The sequence below is a fragment of the Histomonas meleagridis genome, assembly GCF_020186115.1.
Source record: "Histomonas meleagridis strain 2922-C6/04-10x chromosome Unknown contig_146, whole genome shotgun sequence".
Lineage (NCBI taxonomy): Eukaryota > Parabasalia > Tritrichomonadida > Dientamoebidae > Histomonas > Histomonas meleagridis.
In genome coordinates this window covers 366904-380547 of record NW_027150775.1, presented here as the reverse complement: position 1 = coordinate 380547, position 13644 = coordinate 366904, and the positions used below count along the sequence as shown (strand labels likewise).

General features: G+C 28.1%; 5 protein-coding genes across 5 annotated transcripts; 3 read left to right on the top strand and 2 right to left on the bottom strand.

Moving 5' to 3' along the window:
• Positions 1-56: 56 nt before the first annotated feature.
• On the bottom strand, positions 57-740 carry GO595_001651 (Myb-like DNA-binding domain containing protein; the record flags this gene model as incomplete). Its single annotated transcript, XM_067914473.1, has 1 exon — positions 57-740. One exon carries the CDS (start codon positions 738-740, stop codon positions 57-59), a length of 684 nt encoding a protein of 227 aa, XP_067778227.1.
• A 105-nt stretch (positions 741-845) lies between these two features.
• Positions 846-1856, top strand: GO595_001650 (uncharacterized protein; the record flags this gene model as incomplete). Its single annotated transcript, XM_067914472.1, has 1 exon — positions 846-1856. One exon carries the CDS (start codon positions 846-848, stop codon positions 1854-1856), a length of 1011 nt encoding a protein of 336 aa, XP_067778226.1.
• Positions 1857-4858: 3002 nt separating this feature from the next.
• GO595_001649 (cyclin-dependent kinase 20) lies at positions 4859-5848 on the top strand (the record flags this gene model as incomplete). Its single annotated transcript, XM_067914471.1, has 1 exon — positions 4859-5848. The coding sequence occupies one exon, from the start codon at positions 4859-4861 to the stop codon at positions 5846-5848; it is 990 nt and encodes a 329-aa protein (XP_067778225.1).
• Positions 5849-6135: 287 nt separating this feature from the next.
• On the top strand, positions 6136-6723 carry GO595_001648 (GTP-binding protein YPTM2; the record flags this gene model as incomplete). Its single annotated transcript, XM_067914470.1, has 1 exon — positions 6136-6723. One exon carries the CDS (start codon positions 6136-6138, stop codon positions 6721-6723), a length of 588 nt encoding a protein of 195 aa, XP_067778224.1.
• A 4400-nt stretch (positions 6724-11123) lies between these two features.
• Positions 11124-13190, bottom strand: GO595_001647 (DUF5057 domain-containing protein; the record flags this gene model as incomplete). The annotated part of the gene is made up of 1 exon (XM_067914468.1): positions 11124-13190. One exon carries the CDS (start codon positions 13188-13190, stop codon positions 11124-11126), a length of 2067 nt encoding a protein of 688 aa, XP_067778223.1.
• Positions 13191-13644: the final 454 nt, after the last annotated feature.

The following is a 13644-nucleotide window of genomic DNA, read 5'->3' as shown; positions in this document are numbered from 1 at the left end:
CTTAATTATTAAAGTAAAAAATCAAAAAGACAAATATTTTACTATGAATATTGGAATTACACATTTTTTTTGTTCGACCTCACAAGCACGTCGCCAATATCCAGCACAATATTTTCTTTTGGCAGATCAGGAACTATCAAAAAATTATCTGACCCAATTGGATTATGTTGATATGCGAAAACATTCCCACTGAATGATATAGTGGGATTATTTTTCTGAACTTGTGGGTTTGTATGAATAACATCGGATTTTTTTTGTGATGTATTATTATTCTTAATAACAGATGGGCGAATATCCTTTGGTCTTACTAATGTATCTGGTTTAACTGGGACTTCGAATCCCAACTTCGATATTTCTCCATCTTGAACAAGTTTATTATAAAATGTGCTGCATTGATATCCAACCCTTCCTGGGATAAGCCGCGAAAATAGCCCCCAATGTCCATTGCTTGGTGGATGAATTTTTAAGGCTTGAATAAATAATTTTTTTTCTTCTTCTGTCCAATGTCCTAACTTTCTTTCTTCACCTGGTAAAACATGTCTATAGAAAAAACTGTTTGGATTTGATTCCATTTGTAACCAAGCTTGTTTTTTACATGGTGTCCATGTTTCAAAATCATCAGGTAATTTCATTTGACTTTGTTTAACAGAACCAACTTGGTTATGTTCATTAGAACCATCTTGGTTTACAGGAAATGAAATATTTTCCTTCTGTATTCCAGCGCCCTCAGGAGGAAGCATAAAAACCGCAAAATTCTCAAACTTTTTGGGTCCGATAAAACGGTTAATTTCAAATGGCAGCACTTTTTGTAAAAGCAAAATTACGAAGTGTCATTTTTTCGTTAGATGTATAGAATGTTTTCAACCATTAAACTCAAAGACGAAGAATACAAAGTAAAAGAAGAAGCCGACTTAAGAAAACTAAAAAATCAAATAAAATCTTTTAGAAAATCATATGCTAATTCATTAGCTGATGGTCTTAAAGAGGAAGCTTTTTCATTAGGAACACTTTCCGTAATCGAATTACTATTACTTCTTCCATTACCAAAGGCAGCTAAAGTCTATATCGATGTTTTTGAATCATCTGGTTTCTCATTATTTGATGACTTCAAAGATACAGAAATGAAATTTGGACTTTTAATAAAGTATGTTAAAGCATACCAAGAAATAGATGTTCTTGAACAAGCTACTAAATTTGTTAAGAAATACCTTGAAAAAGATCCTGTAGTTTTCACAGGAGTACTCCTTTTCCTTCTTTGTCTTTTGAAGAAACCTGACCCTACAATAAAACCAACAATTTCTAAATTTTCCCGAATTGATACATTATGCTTTTACTATAGCGGTGCCAATAAAATGCTCCTTAAAGATTTTAGTGGTGCAGAAGAAGATTTTTGCAAAGCTCTTGCTTTATCTAAACGAGCCAAAGACATTCGCCCCGCAGTTATTCAAAATCTTTCACTTGCGTCATATTTGAACCATCGCTCGTGGGAAGTCTTTATAGAACGTATACCTCCTACACATCGTCCCAAGCGAGATAATGACGAAATTTGGGGCTACAATTCGAATTTAAATAATCTTTCAAAGTTTGCCGAAAACTTTAAAGAAGAACTAATAATCGAGCACGACTTCCGTGTGTTACTCGATCTTGCGCTCACTACAACAGTTGTTCCGTTGGATTACGTAATCAGCCGAATAAAAAGCGCATCGATAGAAAAAGTGGCAGAAATTTTAAAGAAGAAATCGTCAATCAAATTCGAGATAGTAGACAACAAAAACATTATGTTTAGCAGTGTAAACTGTTTAGATAAAATCGAAAAGGAAATAATTCAATTAGACAAAATGCTTTCAAATAAATAAATTTATTTTCCTTCGCATTTTTTTTTAATAAAAACAATGAAATCTTTGAAATGTTTATTATGTTTAACTAAAGAATTAAAATTATAATACAAAGAATTATAAGAAATTTTATGTTTTGTGGGTTTTCTTTTGAAGAAGAACTAAAAAGATCAGAGGAAATGCAATTTTCATTTGGTATATCTTTTTGAGGAGAATGAACAATTTTCTTAAAATCATTTAAACTAAATCCTTTTGGTATAATCCTTTGATCATTATAAAATATATTTTTGCACGCATAATAAATTTTTGTAGCATATGAACTACATAATGAAAAAGAACGAATTGGTGGCTGAGACTTATTTTCATGAGTAACAATATATGTCATTTTAGATAAATTTGCATGGCAAATAGCACATGGAATATATTTTATTAAGTTATAACATTTTGGAAAAATTTTGAACTTATAATTATCATAATGACTTTGTATTCTTGTCATGTAAAATAATGTAACACCATATCCATCTGGTTCTTTGTGAAGACAACATGTTTCATTCATGCCTTTGGTGTACATTGGACATCCTACTTCAAAATCGTTGTGTATATTATTTTTTGCTACTTCTGATGGAATTATATCATATTTTCCATTTTGATATTCTGCTCTTTGATTTATTGTTAAATACATAAAAAGAGGGAGGTTTAGTTCTAAAGGAGATGAAATTCCATAATAAGCAATTGGTGCATAAAATGTAGTGAATTTTTTAAATGTTTCTTCCCCATATTTCTTAATATCTCTTCTTAGAATTGCTGCACAATCACCAGCAAAAATTGTTCTAAGTAGAAATATCAAACTCATTAATATTAATATAATCACATTGAAAATTTAAGAAAAATAACTTTAGAAAAAAAAAAATAATTAAACCATTAAAAAACATTTTATTTTAACTTATTTCTAAGGAAATCGATATCTTGAATCAATTGAATAATTTTATTTTTTGTTTCAATTTTTTCTTCTTCACTACCGTTTTTTAATTTCTCACTTAATTGAATCAAACGACTTTCGATATTTGAAACAATTTCTTCTTGTTTTATATTATCGCTATAAACAAATTGATTTGTTTTTGTATCAAATTCTTCTTCATGTTCAATATGTTTCTCAATTTTAGATTTTTCGACATAAAATATTGGGTTTTTTGGTAATGGTAATTTATCAAGGTTTTGATAATAATCATTATCATCAACAAAAGATTGCAATGGATCCGATTCCAAAAAATCTTCTTCTTCTTTGCTAACATCATTATTATCATCAATTGGCTCAAATTTAGCATAAGATTGTGCTCCAATAATAAAAGCATTTGTAATAAGCATTAACTTTTTCTCATTAAATTCATTTGATGCTTCGATTTCTTCTGATCGTTTTCGTTTTTTATATTTTACATATTGAATCCATTTACAAAATATTTTTTCTTGTAACTTATATGCCCATGTATTAAGAACAGCAGAGATCAAAAAATATATTCTTTTGTTCTTGTCTAAGTAAAACTTCCATGAAATTAATGAATATCTTTCTAAATGTAACATATAATGTTCTTCAGCTTTTAAGATATTAATTCTTTTAGAAATGGATTTTTCAGTGTATATTTTAAATCTATTAAAAACTTTTAATTTAAGTGAAAGAGATTTAAATTTTTTTGCCTTTTCTAATTTATCTTTTTTATCTTTTACATAATAAAAATTGTTTTTCCATTTATTATAAAATTGTTTAATATATAATAAATACATTTTATAATTGTTTCGTTTCAAAATCGCTTTTTCATATTTATGTATTATATAATTTGATTTCCATTTACTGAAAAGTTTTTCACATTTTTGTTTTAGAAATATTTTTTCTAATTGATTTGTTTCATCTTTTTTCTTTGTAATAATATTATATGAAGTATACCATATGCCAAAACATTTGATTAATATTCGATTTCTTTGTGAATCAATGAGTTTAGAAGTTGATAATCTATAATATACATATTTATTAAATTTACAACTCCAAATAGAAAAATATTTTTTCAATTTGAATTTATTCAAAATATTAATGTTAAATTTATCTCTTTCTCTTTTTGACTCATTTATATTAAACTTTAAATTCCATTTATCAAATGCTTTTTTCATTATAAATTTTTTCCTGTTTTGTTCAATGAATGTTTTTGCATCAATAATAAAATTATTTTTATTTTTGTGTTCAATCCATTTATGAAACATTCTTTCCATAAGAAATAAATTAATTTTCTTATTTAGATACCTTTCAAGTAATTTCTGCTTTTGTTTGTGTTTCCATATATTAAAGAATTTTTTATCTGAAAAAAATTTATGAATTTTTTCGATTTTTTCCGCTTTTATTTTCTGTTTATTCATTTCATTAACATTGATCATTAAGGATTGAAAAACTTTTTTACAAATGTTTTGTTGATTTTTATAAGAAACATCTTCATATAGTTTAAGAAGTTGATGTGAACGAATCCATTCTTCAAAATATCGTTTTTCATATATCTTTCTTCTGATTAATAAAATTTTCAGAAACTTTTTCCTCTGATCAAATAAAAAATTAACATAAAAATTCCACTGGAAAAATATTTTTGATGCTTTTGCTCTTTGGCCAAAACTTTGAACTTTTAGAAAAAATTTTTTTTGTTTGATCCATTTATTAAAATAAAGTTTTAGCTTAGATTTATTAATTTGAATATATAACGTAATTTCATTGACTTTATTTTTCCTTTTTTCTAAAACTATTTTTTTCCATTGTTGCAAACATTTTGTTAGAATTTTATGATTAAAAAAAATTGTTGAAATAATATCTTTATCTTGAGACAAATTACTACTGTCATTTGTTTTTAAGAAAGTTGAGTTTGTTTCAATGTCACTTAATTGTACATGAGAAGAAAAAGAAAGTTCTGTTTCATTCCATTTTTTCATTATGTACGTTTAAAATGGAAAAAACGTTAAAAAATTTGGGGGTACCCTGAAGACGATTAAAAATGATGAACGTTCAACTGAAGGGATCTGGATATGGTCCACTTACTTTAATTGGCGAAGGTCGTTTTTCAATGGTATATAAGACCAAGAATTTACAAACTAATGAACAATATGCAGTAAAAGTAATTTCACCAAATCCAAAAATTCCAGAACCAAGTGTAGCTCTTTACAGAGAAATCCAAGCACTTTCTGTTTCATCACATCCCAACATTGTTAAGCTTCATGAAGTTATTCAAAATTCACCCAATCTATCACTTGTTATGGAATATCTTCCCTACAATCTCACACAAGTTGTCCAACTACCTTACGTACCAGAATCCATTGTAAAAGGTATCATGCTTATGCTTCTTCGCGGTCTATCACATCTCCATGAATTAGGAATAATTCATCGTGACATAAAACCCGCCAATCTTCTTATGAACAACAAAGGTGTTCTTAAGATTTGTGACCTTGGACTTTCACGTATTTTACCAGAGAAACTTATTGGAATTGGAACAGGAAGTTCCAATATAACAGACGAAACACATTCATGGACTCTCCAAGTAGGCACGTCCTTTTACAGAGCCCCTGAACTCCTTCTTGGTGACCGTGGCTATGGTGAGGCCATTGATATATGGTCTGTTGGATGTGTGATGGCGGAATTACTTAATGGAAAACCACTCTTCCCCGGACAAGGAGACCTTGAGCAGCTTGGATTCATCACCAACTTACTCGGGTCGCCTGATGAAACGCGTTGGCCAGGTTTTTCGCAGCTCTCAGACTTTGGGCAAATTGTCTTCAAGCAAAAGGAGCCGCAAGACATGCACAAAGCATTCCCGAACTGGAGCGAACCAGCTGTGGATTTGTTATCTAAATTTATAGTATATGAACCTGGTAGAAGAATATCAGCAAGAGATGCAATGAACCATAATTGGTTCTTTTGCGAACCTGTACCAATGATAGCACCATTTGATGGAAATAGTTTTAATTTGTTGGAGGGTAATTACATTTAATTTTTTTGTGAATAAATATTTTTGTTTATTATTAATTGCTAGTAGCAGTATATAAAATAAAATGAGCTTTAGCTTACAAAAATATTAGTTTAAGTTATATATTTCATTTCGAAATGAATAACACGTTAACAATTTTAATTACTCTTGAATTAGACTCAAACCAATTTGCATGAAGAAAATAGCTTTAAGTATTCGGGAAATGATTAATAAATTAAGCAAAAAATAAATTATTGCCCTTATGCAAACGATGGATAATAAATTATTTTTGGGCCACCCCGAAGTCCAAAATGAACAAGCAGATGCAAATGAAGTTCATAGTCATCGGAGAATCCTCCGTTGGCAAAACATGCATTGTCACAAGGTTCTGTGATAATGCTTTTGATGAATCTTTTCTTACAACTGTTGGAGTTGACTTTAAAATCAAAATGATTGAAATAGATGGAGTTACCATCAAACTCCAAATTTGGGATACAGCTGGGCAAGAACAATTTCGTACCATTACAAAATCATATTATAGAGGTGCTCATGGAATCCTTTTAGTTTTCGATGTTTCAAAAAAGGAAACATTAACTAAAACAAAGATGTGGATGGAATCTATCACGAAAGAGGCAAATGATAGTGTTACCGTTGCTTTAATTGGTAATAAGATTGATTTACAAAGAGAAGTTTCTCCTGAAGAAGGTTTGGAATTTGCTAAAGAATTCGGTGTTCCATACTTTGAAACATCAGCCAAGACTGGTGATAGTATCGACGAAGTTTTTAATGTGATGGCATCAACAATCAAACAAAGACTTGATAATGAACCAGAAGAAAAGCCCGTTTCTATAAAGATCCCCACAAACACAGTCAACGACAAAAAGAAATGTTGCTCTTGAAATGGAAAATCGTTTTGTTGATAAAACCTATAATGTCTAAAATTTTAATAAAAATGTGTCAACGATCTTTTAACATAAGGTCTGAGTCCACAGTTGGTAATTATACAACTAAAAATAAAATTTTGAAATTATTAAATAATATTCAGAATATTATTTTACGCCTCAAACATGAGCTTCAATTCAACATTGCCTACAATATTATTTATCCTATTTAATGCATATTAAAACACATTTTAAAAAAATTGATAAGATCAAATTTAAAAAAAAAAAACATGTGCAGCACAATTAACAATAAGAAAAATAAATCAACGCTTAAAACATCATAATGCTATTTTTTTCCTTAATAAGCAAATCAAAACACTTTCTATTGTGAAAGAAAAATTCAAAATTTTTTTGTAAACGTTATTCAAAATTTAATATCATCAATAAAACTTTTATGAGAGTTTCAAATGTCAAAGATGAAGATCTTAAGTATTTATTATCAATTGAGCAAATAATATCTTCGATAAATAAAGACAATACTCAGATTCTGGCTGTTTCTACAAATAAAATATTAAAAGAAAAGTTTTCCTCATATTTGATCATATTTCAACTCATTTACATAGACTTTGTTGCACAAATGAAAGACACGAGCATGTATTTTGATTATTTAAAAGAACTTGGTGAAATTCTCAAAATAAAAATTTTCGATCTTTTTGGGAAATTCCTTCTCAAATTGGAAACAAATGAATCTTATTTCTTACTTGAAAAAATGATAGAACAAGAATTAATACAACCATGTCTTATTAAGCCTTTAAAAACATTATATTTTGCTCATTATAAAACTCAAGGCGAAATCCAAAATATCTTAGATGAAGACAATTTATTCCACAGGCAATTTATAAAGGACATGGAAAAACTTTCCAAAGATAACTGGAAACTTCATAAACAATTAGTTAAAGAAGGAGTTAATCCAGCAGAAATTATAAAAGTTATTCGAAATGATGATATAGAAAACTTAAAAGAATATATAGACAAATATAGTATTAATTCCATCCAAAATGTTGAACCATCAACATATGAAAGATGTGGATATATTAATCAAAGTGGAGTTTCTTTGATTGATTATTGTGCATATTTTGGATCAGTTAAATGTTTTAAATATTTATTTATAAATGGAAAGTCAACTAAAAACACACCAAAATATGTTGTAGCTGGAGGAAATATAGAAATAATAAATACATGTATAGACAATATATCAAAATCACGAAATTTAGAATTATATGAAACAGCAATTGAGTTTCATCGAAATGATGTTTTTTATTATCTTTATGATAACGCAATAGCAGGAAAAGGCGATTTTAATCGAATGAAATTAAAATGTATTCGATATAATAATTTTGAAATTTTTTGTTATTTAATGGAAAAAGAAAGTAAAATTTATGATTCAATAATTAAATCATCTGCAATATTAGGGAATATTTTTTTACTGAGATATCTTATCAAAAATAGTAATTTACCAAAATACATTTTGTTTTTTGCTTTAGAATCAAATAATATTGATATTGTTAATTATATACTTGAGCAAAAAGAAATTAATGTAAATAGTTTTGATGTTTTTAATCCTTTTTCAGAATCAAATACTATTTTTATCATATTTCTAATAAATATTTAGAAATTTTTAATAATATTTCAAACAGCTCTTGTTTTTGCTTGTATAAATTGTGATGTTGATATTGTTACACTATTACTTAACCAGAAAGGGATTAATATTAATTTGAAAAATTGGAGGGGTGCTGCACCACTAATTGAAGCTGCAAAGAGTAATAAATATGATAATGTAAAGATTCTTTCTGAACAAGATGGAATCGATATTAATACAAAAGATTTTGATTTAGATTACTTTCAATTTTTTCTCTATATTTGATATATTTTGTGATAATTTGAGAATTATTTATTTCAATTAACTCAGCTCTTATTTATGCATCTATATATGGTTATACTGATGTTGCCAAATCTTTACTTGAAAATAAAAACATAGATATAAATTTAAGAGGTATTTATTATAATAAAATAAATTTTATTTAGCTTAAGTAATGTATTATATCAATATTTAATATTTAATTAAATTATTAAAGACAGCACTTATGTGTGCATCTTTTGAAGGTCACCCGGAAATAGTTAAATTACTTCTTGATAAGCAAAATATTGAGATCAATGCCAAAGATATTTTAAATTTTTGTTTATAGTTTTCATAGATATTTTAGTGTTTCAAAACTTAAATCGGAATTTACAACAAATTATTTGGACTGCTCTTATGAATGCAAGTTATCATGGTCATACCAAAGTTGTTCAAATTCTTCTTGAGCAAAAAGGCATAGATACAAATGCTTCTATAATTCTTTTGAAATTATTTATGTTCCATTAAAATTTTTAAAATTTGTTACACATTTTTGGAATTAATTTCATCTTTATAAAACAGCAAAAGATTTAGCTGCTCAGCAAAGACATATCGATATTGTACATTTATTTGAACAAATGAAAACACAAACTCCAAACTAAATAATTATCTTTACTGAGTAAACACCCAATTAATACAAAATGGATTTTTCTGTGGACAACAGTTTTATCATTTTATCATTTTGTCTTCAAAATTACATCGTTAATTATTTACATTATATAACTACATCGTTAATTATTTACATTACATAACTACATCGTTAATTATTTACATTATATAACTACATCGTTAATTATTTACATTATATAACTACATCGTTAATTATTTACATTATATAACTACATCGTTAATTATTTACATTATATAACTACATCGTTAATTATTTACATTATATAACTACATCGTTAATTATTTACATTATATAACTACATCGTTAATTATTTACATTATATAACTACATCGTTAATTATTTACATTATATAACTACATCGTTAATTATTTACATTATATAACTACATCGTTAATTATTTACATTATATAACTACATCGTTAATTATTTACATTATATAACTACATCGTTAATTATTTACATTACATAACTACATCGTTAATTATTTACATTACATAACTACATCGTTAATTATTTACATTATATAACTACATCGTTAATTATTTACATTATATAACTACATCGTTAATTATTTACATTATATAACTACATCGTTAATTATTTACATTATATAACTACATCGTTAATTATTTACATTATATAACTACATCGTTAATTATTTACATTATATAACTACATCGTTAATTATTTACATTATATAACTACATCGTTAATTATTTACATTACATAACTACATCGTTAATTATTTACATTATATAACTACATCGTTAATTATTTACATTATATAACTACATCGTTAATTATTTACATTATATAACTACATCGTTAATTATTTACATTATATAACTACATCGTTAATTATTTACATTATATAACTACATCGTTAATTATTTACATTATATAACTACATCGTTAATTATTTACATTATATAACTACATCGTTAATTATTTACATTATATAACTACATCGTTAATTATTTACATTATATAACTACATCGTTAATTATTTACATTATATAACTACATCGTTAATTATTTACATTATATAACTACATCGTTAATTATTTACATTATATAACTACATCGTTAATTATTTACATTATATAACTACATCGTTAATTATTTACATTATATAACTACATCGTTAATTATTTACATTATATAACTACATCGTTAATTATTTACATTATATAACTACATCGTTAATTATTTACATTATATAACTACATCGTTAATTATTTACATTATATAACTACATCGTTAATTATTTACATTATATAACTACATCGTTAATTATTTACATTATATAACTACATCGTTAATTATTTACATTATATAACTACATCGTTAATTATTTACATTATATAACTACATCGTTAATTATTTACATTACATAACTACATCGTTAATTATTTACATTATATAACTACATCGTTAATTATTTACATTATATAACTACATCGTTAATTATTTACATTACATAACTACATCGTTAATTATTTACATTATATAACTACATCGTTAATTATTTACATTATATAACTACATCGTTAATTATTTACATTACATAACTACATCGTTAATTATTTACATTATATAACTACATCGTTAATTATTTACATTATATAACTACATCGTTAATTATTTACATTACATAACTACATCGTTAATTTACATTTCACAGCATCATTCGCTTTTGAGATATTTCACTTTTCAAATTTACGATAACATTTTCATTTACACCAAAAGTGACAAATTCAAACGTAAATCAAATTTTTACTTATGTAACCCATTGGTTTGAGAGAGAAACATTTTATAATTCGAAGTAATTTATTCTCTTTGAACAGCGAAATCATCTTCGAACGGATCATCTGCTGTTTCGTTATATAGTGGGTTATCGTAATTGACTGTTGAATCCTTTTCGACTTGCTTTCCGTATCCTTCGCCTATTTCTTGCACTGGTGGCTTAGAGCCGAACTTAAGGAACACCGCAACTGCAGCCACGACAATAGCAACAACACCAATAGCAACTCCGCCTGCAATGTAATATGTCATTTTCTTCTTTTGTTCTTCGTCATATTGTTGTTGAAGCCATTCTGACCATTGATCTGATGACAAATATGGTGGGAATGAACGCGACGGAGAACGCGACGGAGAAGCTGATGGTGACTGTGATATTGATGGCGTTGGTGAGCGTGATGGGGATGCAGATGGCGATGCAGATGCAGAAGCAGATGCAGAAGGTGACCTTGAAGCTGATATTGAACGTGTTGGTACTAATGGCGATGGTGAGCGAGATGGCGATGGTGACTGAGATGGCGATGGTGACTGAGATGGCGATGGTGACTGAGATGGCGAAGCAGAAGGTGAACGAGAAGGCGATGGTGACTGAGATGGCGATGGTGAGCGAGATGGTGATGGTGAACGTGATGGCGAACATGTTGGTACATCAATTTGTACTGACTTGATATCGCCTACATTACCTGCTGCATCTACAGCTGTGTAGTGCACCCAGTAACCATTTGAGATTTCTTTTGATGTTGGATACACATAAGGAGATTTTGTTTGGAGGGTCAAATCTCCCAAATCTACACTCTTTTCATTCGTAATTGTGTATATATACTTGGCTACACCTGTTGAGACAGTAACATCGACTTCTGGTGATTTCCCAACTAACTCATCGCCATTAACAAGATGTGCTTCAACATAAAACTTATAATCTGATCCTTGATCGATTGCATCGAATTTAACTGTGTACTCATCGTTTGAATATGTTGGTGTGAAACACTTTGGTGCTTTGTTATCTTGTGATGAATGATCTGTAGAAAATGTGTCGAAAGTTCTTTGCTTAAGGTAATAGATTGTGTTGGCAATAACTTTTCTCTCATCTTCAGTTGATTCACAATTACTATGTCCTGTTTGGATCATGGCTGTGTTATCTTTGGTTGTCAAGTAAAAGTTATGTTGGTATCCATTACGATCGATTTGGACGCCATTGTTGTTAAATGACATCCAGACATCACCAACAGATGCTTGGCTTTCTGTATGCGCTTGTGGAATAGTTAAGGTTGTGCCAATGTCACCAATCATGTATGGGTAGTTGGTTAATAAGCCTTTGCGTTGAATTGATACTGTGGAGGAATATATAGCACCAAATGATGATCCTGATTTGGCATCAAGCGTATTGACTTTGATTCCAAACAAGTCTCTGATTTTTGTCATTGACCTAGGGCTTCCACCTGATGTAAAAATGTGACAGATTGTATCATGTCCGGTTAAAAATCCATAACCAGCTTGAATGTATGGTTTGACAAATTTATCTACAGTGTCTGAGGTAATTGAGTATCCACCACAACCATCCCATGTACCTAATACGGTAACATCATAATCATACATAAAATCAGGATTAGATTTGACACTACTTTCAAAATCATTAATAGAAATAGGTTTGACATAAATTAATTGTGTATCGCCGTCAACACCATATGGTTCGTAATATTTTCCATCTATGTAACCACCTTCCATCCAAACCTTTAAAGCTGCTGACTTTGGTAATGTTTTTCGAGTTCCATCATTCCATACAAAAGTTGCATCATAGGTTGTGTGGGTGGATGTAGATTTTTGTCCCTTGTTACCATCTTTTTGACTTGGGTAAATGTTTAAAACGTTTACGATTGTTCCAGTCTTATATGTACTAATTTGCTTCCATTCAGACCATACGCCATCTTCATCTTTGCTTTTTTGGAAGAGTTTATAATAAATCCTCTCACTGCCTGGATATTTTGACCATTGAAGATATGTACCACCTCTACCTGCGGCATATGAAGCATTGGGAGTTGCTGTTAATGTAAGTTGAGCTACATCAGCAAGAGCCACAGAAGCAAAAACAAAGAACATAATGAATGGTGAAGTTATTCTCAAATATTAAAATATCGATATCTTCTTAAATACATCAAAATTAATAATTTTTTTTCAAAAATATTATTTAATTATATTTAATGCATATAAATTTATATATATATATAATCGATTATGGTAAATTAATAAAAATAAATGTGTTTTAATTTTGATGATCGCTTTTGGGATCAATTTATTCCATTCAATTTTCAATACTTACCAAACCTACCAGCAGTTTTTGAATTTATTCAATACAATTATTGGCTGACAAATGCCAATCAACCGATAAAATTCAACAGTATGTCCGTTACAAAAAAATTCGAATATTTTTCTTTCTTATCTCTCTATTATTAAAACTATGATATTATTTGATCCGATAAAAATTTGTTATTATAAGAATAAATACTATTTTATGCATTTCACTCATTATAATATCGGATTCGTTGTTTCGAAC